The 12,602-nt window shown below is 36.4% G+C and overlaps 1 protein-coding gene across 7 annotated transcripts in view; it reads right to left on the bottom strand.

Annotated features, from left to right (window-relative positions):
* Positions 1 to 1,057: 1,057 nt before the first annotated feature.
* LOC112457462 (RNA-binding protein Musashi homolog Rbp6) overlaps positions 1,058 to 12,602 on the bottom strand; it is a 585,496-nt gene continuing 573,951 nt past the window's right edge. For 5 of the 7 annotated variants that reach the window (XM_025020534.1, XM_025020530.1, XM_025020532.1 and 2 more), the window contains 4 exons: positions 12,385 to 12,450; positions 8,358 to 8,635; positions 7,107 to 7,171; positions 1,058 to 6,673 (listed from right to left, as the gene is read on the bottom strand). In XM_025020534.1, the coding sequence (XP_024876302.1) occupies positions 7,130 to 7,171; positions 8,358 to 8,635; positions 12,385 to 12,450 (386 nt within the window). In that variant the 3' untranslated portion in view covers positions 1,058 to 6,673; positions 7,107 to 7,129. The remainder of the gene's footprint in view (positions 6,674 to 7,106; positions 7,172 to 8,357; positions 8,636 to 12,384; positions 12,451 to 12,602) is intronic. The other 2 variants (XM_025020537.1, XM_025020536.1) reach the window with 1 other exon arrangement.

A 12,602-nucleotide genomic window follows, 5' to 3' on the forward strand; every position in this document is an offset into this window, starting at 1 on the left:
TTCCCCAGGAGAGAAGTTGCCGGAAGAACTCCAATCGTCTCAAAGCCGCTATCATTTTATTGGTGAGTGTTTGCACATTTTGGTATACTTTAATATTATATGGAAAATTGCGATTCGAAGAATATGTAAACCGATGTAAAGCGAGAAAGACGAAATAAATAGGGAAATACATTATGTTTAAGAGAATTAGATTATTTTGAAAAAATTAATAAAACAGATTTTAAATTGTAGTATTATGAAAGAATATAATTGATCTGAGTAGGTTACTATTTGTTTCTTAATAAATGATTGCCTTTTCACAAATGGCGGTGTACAATATACGATATCCAATGTAAAGGATGATAATTAATTATCAACTCAGACTTTGTTCAAATATTTAATATTAAGTGATTTCTTTTAAATTATAATAAATTACAAAGAATTTATAATTGAATTTTTTTAAGCGACTTGAGAGGATTTGAAAGTTTAAATTGCTCTAAATTTTGTAAAAATTTCGAGCTATATTATTGACTTCTTGAACTAGATCATCGAATTAAATAATTCATTCCTCTTTATCTCGATTCATCTCGATTTACATTATATCAGCGAATTGTATTAGTGTTTACACGAAAAAAGCGCTATAAAATAAAAAAAATAACATAACAGAATTTACAACTTTTTGCGAGAAGATTTTAGTGGGTCAAGTACAAAACTTGATAATTCTGACGTTGGATAAAACATGATGAACTTTTTAGGCCGGAACCCGTTCTGAACATTAAATTGTTGATCGTTGGTTAGACATTCCGCAAGCGGCCCGGAATTCTCTCGGCCTTCTTTCTCTTTCCAATCGCGAAAAGTTAAAATTTATGTGCTTGACTGATCCATTTTCTCTATTTTGCTTTTGTCTCTCTTCCCCCCTATCTTTTAAATATATTTTATTTGTGTCTTCTTCACTGCGATCTCGCGCGTCTTTTCTTAAGCCTACGTATGATGAATCTCACGTTTACGCTCTACGTTTTGTTGAGCTGGTGTTATGTCCTTGTTTATATGTATGTGTGTATGTGCACATGTACTTGTATTAATCTTTACACCTCCCTTATGAAGCTCACCCGTGTGATTCTGTTTTCTTATAATTTTATTGTTCGCATAAGGTATATCTCTGCGCCGTATCTCCGCAATCCATCTTTGCCCCAATTCATTTAAAAATAAAATAAAAATAAAATATATGTTAAAGCGTATGATAAACATCAAGCGCACTACAAAACAGCTTCGGTTCAGGTTCGGTTCTTATTTTATAATATTTAACATTCGATAGCGCAGTGAAAAGAAATCGCAAATTAAAATGTAGAACAAGAGAACAAGAGAATGACAACACGCGAATGTATGCATCTTCTTAGCTAAAGCTATAAATAACGGGAATACTTTGTGACTGCGAGAGTTGGCAAACTTTTCTTAAAAAATAAGTATGAGTCCAAGATTTACGTACATATAATTAATCATATATACACAATTTAATCGTATAATAATTAGTAAATAATTTTTAACGGCAATTAAATAGATACGGCTCTCGGGAAAATATGTAGCGATCAATAAATACTAATCATAATTGAACATGAAACCAAAATATATATTAATAGAGAAAATATATTTGATTGTTAACAAATTTAACATAATTTCCCTATAGTACAATTTATTTGTATATGTTAACTTAGATAATATATCATCGTAATAGCCGTTAAAAAACTGTTTAAATTCCACTTTATAAATTCCGCTTGTGAACACATTTCATTTATTATGTAACGAATGTATTGCATTCAATTTAAAATATGGATTTATTGGCTCTCAGTTGTTCCTCCGTTTCTACTGTTTTAAATCAGTCAATGGAAAAATAATATTACAGTGACAAATTATCACAATTTTACAATATAATAACCGCCTTTTTCTTATACGGTAATAGTGCACGCGTTCACCGATATTTTTTTCTGGCAATCAAGATCTGAATCTTCTATTCTTGTAAGAAAATTACACATTGTGGATCTACTTTAATATTTTGCTCATTACTTTGAAAATCTAAATATACATTAACTTTCGTGCTTATAAAAAAAATGGTTTTTATTAAATAATAATTATTCCAACAAAGAAAATTTCACTTATATTTTTCATTAAAAAAGGCGAGTGTCCAAATAAGGTCAATCGCTTTTTATATCTTCTTATGCAATACGTTTATTTTGAACATTTGTTTGAAAACATCACGTTTCCCTTTCACGTTTCATCATTCTCTGGGCTACAACGGGACAGCTATCATTCTGTTTTACTCACAAGAAGATGGGCGATGTACAAAACGTTGGTGACACACGCGATCGCAGTTTGCCCATTTCGTCTCTCTTTTCCCAGTCTCAATGCACTGTTTCTTTTTGTGCCTTCAAACAAACCGAGTTTTATGTCGCGCGCATAATTTAGGAACTTAAGAATACTGTGACTTCTCGTCGATATACTTTAATCACCATCTTGTCGCTGTACGTCTCTTTGTGGTCATGAAAAAGTATTGCTAACGTTCTTTAAGAATTGACTCGTTTTGCACGCATTATTATATTCCTCTCTTTTCTCCGTTGCGTGCACGCGTTCACCGAAAGAAATAAAATGACTGTCGTTCCACGTGACGCACATATCCAATTTAAAATGATTTCTCGTTTTCTCTCTCGTTTTTTTTGTTTACCCTGTTGTTTAATGCAATAATAATAACAGCACGCTTATAATAATCGCGTGTATATTCGTCGTTTATATAATTATAATTCATCGACGTTCTTTCTTGTGAATTCAATTATTGTAATGATAATATGTAATAAGGAACCATTTATTCTGCGATATCAACGAAACGCGAATGTCCTAGTCATATAAATTACGCGCATAATTTATTAAGGGCGATGCGGCCCTTGTCGACAGAAAGAAGGGAGGAACCTGTCGTAAATCCTCTGCCAATGCGATTGAATTTCTTATATTTCTGCATTGTGTATTTTAAACGTACTGCCATTGTACTAAAATAACGGCTCGAGACCTTCTTTTATGCGTGCAATTTTTATTCTAAAAATCAAAAGATTTCAATATATTTTCAATTTTGTTTGTTATCTAGTTCGTTTTTAAAATTCAGTGACATTTTGTTCGCTACAATACATTACAAAAGTGCATGCATAATAAAAATTCAAGTAGTCCCAGATAGCAGTCAGACGATAAAGTGATGTCTATAAATAGATAAAAATAGACGTCACGATGTCGTCTTTCAACTTTACTTGAAATTGTATCAACAATAATTATCATTAATCAAGATTAACATGAAATTTGTTTACATTATACGGCTAAGATTTTAATCTAGACAGTGATATTAAATCAATAATTCAGAGTTGAGTGAGGACCTTGATACACAAATTAGCTTACGGATGTTGATAATTAACTCGGTAATGATGGTCATTCATTGAATTGAACCGTTTCGGTTCCGGTTATTTAAAGAAATAACACTAAATCAATTACTCTGAATATCGTTCAAGATAATTATTTCTATTCTCACGCTAATTGAAATTCCTCTCGTCTTTCTGCGCAATATCATAAGGTCACGACAAAGTTAACTTAAACTCTAATCACCAATAGTCCATTGGAATCTATCCAATCTTCGCTGATTCGTCAATTAGATCGCGTTATACAATGTAAAGTTAAATGACATTATCCGAAAGAAAGAGGAGCACACAAGTGAGGCTGAACACGGGAAAGCGTTGACTTTAGAATGCGTTGACATTTGTTTTCTGCATTGTATAACGTAGTCCAATTGAGGCTTGGATCTCCAAAGGGGCCTACTTCTCTTTTATGTCGAGTGGACCTTGGGCCTCTCCTAAATCCGAAATATTATTGGAAGCGCGATGGGACGCAACATCCGATGTCCAGCCATATTTGCGATATATAGATTATAATATAATATTCACTCTCACGTTTATGTCTTTCCTCGGTAGCCCATTTTAGTCCCTAGATCTAATCGCAACCGCTATTAGCAGCCACGCATTTTAATCCTAAAGGGTAACTCTTTCGCACTCTCACGCACGCTCTTATCGTCTTTCTTCCTATCCCTTTCACGCTCGGTCTTTCTCTCGTATAACTTTAGGTTTTTGTCTCTCTTTTTTCCCCTTTCTCATTCGACATCTCCTCGTCCTCCCGTTAAGTTAACATTTGAAGCGTATCGTCGACCGATGCTCCGTATATCGCGGACGAAGATTACGCGATAATTTCTATGTATATATATTTTATATACTACCTTCCTCTCTCAGCTTGATCTTTTTCCGATCGTTTGATCTCCCGCTGTATGAATCTTAAGTTTGCACCTGTACGTTTATCACTGACGCTGGTTAACTAAATTTTTCCTTGCTTGTTTGTGTGTTGTAAGTGGGATTATAATCTAGTGAAGAACCATGAATCGCTAGACTCACACGCCAACCAGAGCTAAGTTAAGCCAGACTATCGGTGTAATTCAGCCTTAGACGATTAGACGCCGGAGATGTGGAGGGTGTGTCGTAGCTTTCGTGTGTACGCGTGTGCATGTGTCTTTGTGTAAAATGTATCGCGGTAGTTTGCCGCTGAAAAAAACTCTCGTACTTCTTTTTCTTTGATCGCATTGGCTCGTCTATAGGGTCATGCATATACGGCATTATTTTAAATTAATTATACGGTAATTTGCGTATGATACGCGTAATATACGTGCATATATGTATATGTATATATACATATATGTACATATATATGTATATACACGTATACATATACATATATGTATATAACAAGGGTTACTGCATGTAATCGGTTTTAAAGCTATACAGCGGCCGATTGAGTCATATAACAGTCATTGTCCGGCGCCTCCGGAAGCTTCAAGTGGAACTTTGAAACGAGCGTTCGGTTTCAATCAGAATTACAGAGTAACATAAATCGCCATTTACACCCTGATTTTCCTTTTGTTACAAAAGCAAGAACACTGCCATCGCGTTGAGTGATTTTATCATGATGTATAATTTAAATATATCTAATATAATAAAAATGTTATAACTTTTCGCGAAAACTATTTCAATTACTGTGTGTGAAACATAGTATTCTTTTAAAATTTATAAATCCACAGTATTTGTAATCATTTTATAAACGCATGCCTTAAGACATGTTTATTTATTAGGACATAAATGGCGGATTTGTCGGCGAAGTGCAGTTAAAGAACTTCCGCTATTCTGTAATTCTAATGATCCATTACTGTGTTAATTTTTCTTAAAATCTTCCGATGTTGCGCATCTCATTGTTTCGAATTTGCCTCATCGTGCATCGGCTCGAAATTCGACGGCAGCTCTTTTGCGTGTCTTCCCTCTTCCCACAAATAATGCTAACAGCGTGACATTAAGTATGTAACACGCCTATGTAACTCCCTCGCTCGCCCGCCGCTACATCTTTCTGCATTATTTCGTTGCGCACCCGGGAAAGCAGGACTGCGACAGGACAGGAGAGAAGCACCGTTCCGCCATTTAGCCAGCGAAAAGGCACGTTGGGAGAGAAGAAGGAGCTTGAATCTGCATGTGCAGACGTAGAGAAAGGGCAGCAAAAAGGATCGCTTGATTTATCCGCTCTACTTTTTCATCAGCCTTTATCCCTCTTCTCTTTTTCTCTCTTCTCCGCGTCATCGTTCCTCTCTCGGCCGCCATTAAACCCATCAACCCTTTCCGCGCATACGATTAAAACTTGAAAGCCCAGAAACAAAGTCTTTCCCAGGTGTGAACGCGCGCGTATGTGCCTATCATTATATAATATACGCGGGCACGCGCGGTGCATGGCGCTCGTTAATAATTGCAATCGCCAGTAATCATGTAATAATTAATAATTATAATATTCGTGAGAGTTGGTATCTCTTCCGTCTCTTTAACTGCCTTAAATACTAGAGGTCATACGCGTTATCGTCTATAATAATTATCAATTATTTATATATTTATATATATATATGTGTGTGTGTATATATATATTTATATCTTTATATATATATATATACTATTTATATATATTCTAGACTTAACCGCTTAAATATTTAGCAATTAATAATATTAATTTAATTTATTATTATTATATTATTATTTCTTTTATTAATGTCGGAGAACGGGCTGGCGTCAATACGCAGTTTCGGCCATAACTAGCCTATTGCAGCGCGCGTTGTTACCTCTTCCTGTTTCCGCCTGACGGTCGGTCTTCCTGTCGCTTTTCTCGTCTTTTTCCTCTAGCCTTCTCTGGACGTCTTCCCCGTTGCGTCAGTTTCTTTCGCTTACTCATCAACAGGATTAATTTTCTTCTCTCTATCTATAGTTGCATCCAACTGGATTCGACTAATGCTCTAAATTCTTTCTTAATGCATTATTACACATTCGCGTAATATTACATCCGGTTATTTACAATCCGGATTTTAAAGTTGCATCGATTGGATCTTACTCGATAGTTGCCTTTTGTTTAACATTATTCGTTTTTTTTAATGTATTGCAACTTTTGATCGTTATTTATATCTTTGTATCTATACAGTAGGCGTGTAAGTATTATTTTTTCGTCCAGAGATCGTCCACTGTGTTTAGCTGCCTTAAATCATCCATGTTACTTATTATATCAGGCGACCGTGCTGCGTTCTGCCGTCTCGTCCATCCTGGCGAAAAAAGAATTAAGACTTCAACAAGTTAAATATTTATCTTCTGAAAAAGCAGCCAGTTTTAATCGATTCCAAATATAGTCGACAAAAAATAAAGACCGATCTAAAATCTCTTCGAAGAAATGTTCCAATCTTGTGAGTGTGTTTCAAATGTATAAAAATTAAAAATTATTTGTTTTTCTTTTAATATAAATCGTTACAGAAAATAAGATTAAAAAATTTCATTATTATTTTTATTGATATTCTATTACTATTTCACGCAAAGTTGTTTCTTGTTAAAATAATGTTATATGTTGAAAAGAGATTGAAGAGAAAACTGAACTATTTAACATGTTATACATAGTAATATTGGTCAACGCGTTTTTAATAAATTTATCTCAACATAAAACGTAAATACAATTCACCGAAATATTGCCGATGGCATACATACCTGTTATTAGGTCTTAACAAGGCTCAATGGTAGCCATTAGTGAACGCCGCTGGTATTAGAGGACCCTGGAACAATAGAATATATCGATCTCATCAACCTTTCCATAAAAAGAATGACTATTACACAATGGGGTGAGCACAAAGATAAACCCGTACTTTTGCCTGCATATCTAAAATTGCAGCGTGCAATTGCGGTACTTGGCCTTTGAAGTTGTAGAATCTCTTTTCTTTTTGCTATATTTTTTGAAATTCCACAATATAAAGATAATAAGTGACAAAAATGCGAAGAATAATACGCGAAGTGATGCTACATGAGAAGTCTTTTGGGTATATTAAACACGTTGATATTGCAGAGAATGAATATATTATAGAAATCCTATAAACAATATTAAGTTTATCTTCGATACAAGCCAATGTAATAATTGTCATACTATACCTGACGGACCAGAGATGTATTCATAAAATATAGAATCAGAATATAGAATGTACAAAGCGTATATAATATGTACATCGAAGCAATCTTTTTCTGTGAGATTGAAAACCGGTTGCATGAAATATAATGTATGTTTGCAAGAAGGTATCCACATTTGCTTGTTATAAATGTGTAAAGCTGATAAAATTGTAATACGGAACGAAACGATAAAGAGCTCGGTCGATGGTCAAATCATTTTTTAATTTTGCAATATTTAATTACACGTGTGTGAAATTCATTTCAAATTCTTGCCTGTAATATAAATTTTCAACATAAAAATATGAATATACATTTTTTCATCGAGTTTATTTGGATAATTTATTTTACCAACCATAAATACATTTATTAAAAACACTGATATGCTTATACATTTAGGAGAATATTTTAGCAGATTCTTCGATATTCATTAAAATGCAATATAAAAACTTTTATTAGCTTTTTTCGTAATTGTTGCTAGTTAAACCAATCGTTACTTTCTCTGAACTATCTTCCGGTTTTACCTCACATATTGTCAGTTATAAAATTCTATTTAATTAACGAAGTTCCATTGACGAGATTTGTTAAGCATAATTAATTTGTTTTCAACGCAATAAATCGTACAGCTTACGACGTTAGCGATGGGACAAGTGAAGTAATTGGGTAAAACCTGATTGCCGGACTAGGTAAACCCTGACTGAAATGCGGAAGTGATTTTGACTATGCTCTTTATCCTTACGTTGCATATCCTTGTCGGGAGGGGCCCGATCCGGTGAATAAAGGGGGAACAGAAAGTGGACTTACGGGACTGTAGTTGAGCGGGGCACGGGATACGGCGATCGCGGGGAACGCGGTCGTGGGGGGCTGCGGGCTAGCTGCGGCCTGGACGTAGCTTGCGACTGCGGAATCCGCGGCTGCGGCTGCTGCTGCGGCGGCGGCGCTCGAGCTGTACATGTCAATTGGGCCCGGTGAATTGGCCGCCGGGAAAGACCGGCCCTGCGGCCCACCGTGGCCGCCGGCCCCGTGCGGCGACGCCGGCGGGAATCCGGCCTGCGCTGCGGCCGCCTGGTAGTTGTTCATCACTGCAACGAACCCGCGTCAATGTTCACCCTCTTATCCCAATCGAACGAACGTCGTTAATAAGGCAAGGACAAGCCTAAGCAAAGGCTTCGTCCTTGCCTTTCATGGGACGCGCGAAACGCGAAAATACTCATAAATTCGCTTCCGAATTTAGACTTTGTTGAGAAATGCCAAGAATAATTTTTAACATCCTCAATTACCGCGGCTCAGCTTGTGAATAATGTAACTGTTGTAATTTAATCAGACTGTAATAATAGTGTCGTTAATAGTGTAGTTTTACATTAATATTAGTTTTTCATTTATTTTCATTATAAAGAGAACAATTCTTTTTACAAAGTTAATTCATAAAGATTCAGCTTTGACCGTGCTAGAGTAGTTGAGGATCCAAAAAGATGTCATCTCTCTTATCTAACCGTTAAATAACTATTAAGCTGCATTTAATTTTCAATCTTGTTATTGTAGCTTACGCTATTTTACAACAATTAAACGTCTGAGTGACAATTATGGGACGTGAATATTCTGATTGTTTCATTCTGCCCGCGATAGCGATACGAGCGTTGCATGCCTTATCCTTTTCAGGAATCTTCCATGCAAGTACCTTGAGGCACGTTGCTCCGTTGGCGTTTGCCCCTAGTTTTTAGCTTTTTCGCCTCTTTCCGCTTACTAATATCAAAACTCATTTCAGTTGTATAACGATACGCTCTAAACGGGTTAAATCTCATTAGAGATAAGGTTCTTTTTAACTCACATATATTATACAGTGTGATATTTGTTGTAACGAGCTCACGCATATTCGTGCATAAATGAACGACGATGATCTCTGGTCTACATTTTACTTCAAGGACTGTGCATGTTAAATGACCACGCATTTAAATGATCGCGTAAATGCCATTATATCAAGGAGTATACGTATCATGTTTACATACATTGAATACAAGAGGGAAGGGATGGAGTCAATTTAACGAATACCTTCTCGTAATTTCATTGGAATGGAAAAGAAAAAGGAAGGAATAAAAGAAGACACTCATGAAGCGCATTGCAAGGCCAGCCTTTATACATACGATCATAGAGATAATGAAAAAAGCGCCTTGCGCACATATATACATATGTACGACATTGTACAACACGTCACTGGGACAAGCAACGCAATCGCACGAGACAGTGATGGCGATCGACTTGAAAAGTTATGAGATACAACAGGCTTTCGACTACGATTACCGTTCTAACGTTTGGTTTGCACGAGGACTGATTTTCCTTCGTGCTCTTAAGAAATCAAACGCAGCAAAAATTGACAAGGTTGGTTAGATTAGAAAGGTCAAGCGACGAAAACTAAACTTACCCCATTTCGCGTTCAGTTCTCGAAGTAAAGAGCAAAGTAATTCAGCGAAGTAATTCAGCTCGCGTGAGAATACAAATGAGAAAAGAAATAAAATGTGAGGAGAAACTATGATGATGCGGATAATTTGGTGCAATGAGAGATAAGTCAAAAATTGAAGTTCTAATAAAAAGAAAGCGCGCGTTTTCTTATATTATTAATATCGAATAAGTTTATTAGAAATCTGAAGATTATAAATCTAAATAATAAATTATCTTATTCCTCTCGTGCCGACTATAGTGAAAGCAAGAAAATTCAAAAACAATATTCCATCTCTTCTGAAAAATTTAGTAAAATAACCTTGTCTTCCCTTTGCACCAAATCTAATTGTTGGCAAGGAAATAATACTAATTATTAAATATAATATTAATGTCAAAAGCTAATTGTTTTCTTCAAATAATTGAACATCAAATGATGTTTTTTTTTTAATTATGTAAATCTTTTTGGCATTTCTAATTTTTTACTATACTTTTCATCCCTATTTGCAAGTAAAATATTTTCAGTAAAAGATGTCACGAGAAACATATATTACCCTTTCGAGCTTTTGGAGCACGCTAACGCATATTTACTGTATATGTATAATGCATAACAGCAGGGATTAAGTACTAATACGATTACTATATTTATAAAATGTTTCAAAACCTTGCTCAAACTCTTTCTAAACCTTGCCAACAACTGCTCTTCGTTCTCATACATACAACAAGGAGCGAAATCATAGCGAAACTACTCTACGCTACTTTCGAAGCTGTGTCACACACGGGAAAACAGTGTCTCGGCGTGTCGTCCGCATTCTGAAACTTTAGCACTCGTAAAAACTCTGACAGATAGCCAATAAGAAGCGGCGGAGATTAATGCATCTGACTCGAGCGATTTCGTATATCGCGCTCACGTTGTTCGCGCGCAAGAGCTCGCGTAAATGTCATACGGTACGTACTTTCGGATTAACGGCGGTCACGAAAGCGGAGGAGGAAAAAGACGATAGGAACAAGGAGGAAGAAGGGGAGAAAGAAAAGAAGGGCGGTGAAGAGCGGGTGTGCGGGGAAGGAGGAAAGAGATCGTAAGCGGGAGGTACGCGAAGAATTTGAAACTCTCTCGACGGGAGCGAGGAAAAGAGAGGCCGATGGTGACGGGGCCACGGGAAACCGAAAGCGCCCCGGCGTACAATCTAAAAACCCATTCAGCTTTTAAACTCTTGACAATGGCGGCCGGTTACAAAGTTTTGTGTCGGTACCATGGTGAGAGAGAGGCGCGTAGAGATCGGGGGGTTGGAGGAGGGACGAGCGCGATTCAAAAGTTTGATTTATTTGAGAGGAGATTGCGGACGGCACGACGGCGCGACGGCGGGCAGATCGGGGGCAGATTTTAGATGGGGAGTACGACGAAAAAAAAAGAACAGAGGCGTATTTCGCTGCCGGCATCTCAGCGCCCCCGCATGTGTGTGGCACTTCTCCTCCTTTTCGTTCATCCGCGTTTCTCGGCGATTCGGCAGGAAGTAATCGCGTAATAATAAAGTGATGAAAAAAAAGTAACGAGACGGTATCCGTTAGAATTGAATGACGTTTTTCTTTAGGAAAAGACATTACTTGGCAAGATGAAGGAAGGTGCCAAGAAACAGGAAATTTCCGCTAAACTGTGAAGTTATTCATCTCTGAGTTTATTATCTGACAGAATAAGCGATACGATCCAACTTACTTTATTAATATCCCGAGAATAACATCACGAATGACGTTATTGTCTTCCCACGACAGTTTCCGACAGTTTGTTTAGTCGAGATTTATGTATAATACAATATTTATTGATGAAGTATATCTACGTATAATAGTCATGCACAGTAATCATGCTTATCAAAGTAGCCATGCTTTCCGTTGCTCACGTACACGAATTGTAATCGTCTTCTGAAATTACAGACCGATTAACCGATCGAAATCTTTCTCCAACTATTATTCTTTCACTAGATGGAGATTGATTTTGGAGAATTAATCGTTGAGAAACACATGAAATGGTAAAATTGGGAACTTTAAAGAATAATGTTTCGCACAATTATCCATGTCTATATTTGAAGGTAGAATTCAGTTTGAGAAAATATCGCTGCAAAATATTATGATATTAAAATGAGATGACAAAAGCAATGATTGATTCGAACGTAATATTGCGTTTTATTCTGCAATATTTCGTTGAAGCGATCGTGAGCGTACTCTTTCAAAGATATTGCGCACAATCTTTATTGCTTGCAATCTCGCGTGACTAGTTAACGAAAAAGCCATCATAGCCGAAATTGTTTGTATTTCCGGGCGAATCGATCCGCAGCGCGACGAAGCGAGTCGAGAAAGCGCATTACATTTGCAGCCGGGAAGAAGAAAGACTTTTAAAACGTACCAGAAAGTGCTTGTGTAAGTAAGGGCGTGTTGTTGTTTGGGGTGAGTTGTCCATTGGTTAGATCCACTGAAACATAAAACTTCGGTCACAACTGCGCCATACTTGCAACACGCGTATGTGCTTTTGCTATTCATTTTCGTCGACTATCACTCGGCAATAGTCTGAAAACCAATGTGTATATACATATATATATATATATATATATATATATATATATA

The sequence above is a fragment of the Temnothorax curvispinosus genome, unplaced genomic scaffold, assembly GCF_003070985.1.
Source record: "Temnothorax curvispinosus isolate PA1 unplaced genomic scaffold, ASM307098v1 QBEX01007781.1, whole genome shotgun sequence".
NCBI lineage: Eukaryota > Metazoa > Arthropoda > Insecta > Hymenoptera > Formicidae > Temnothorax > Temnothorax curvispinosus.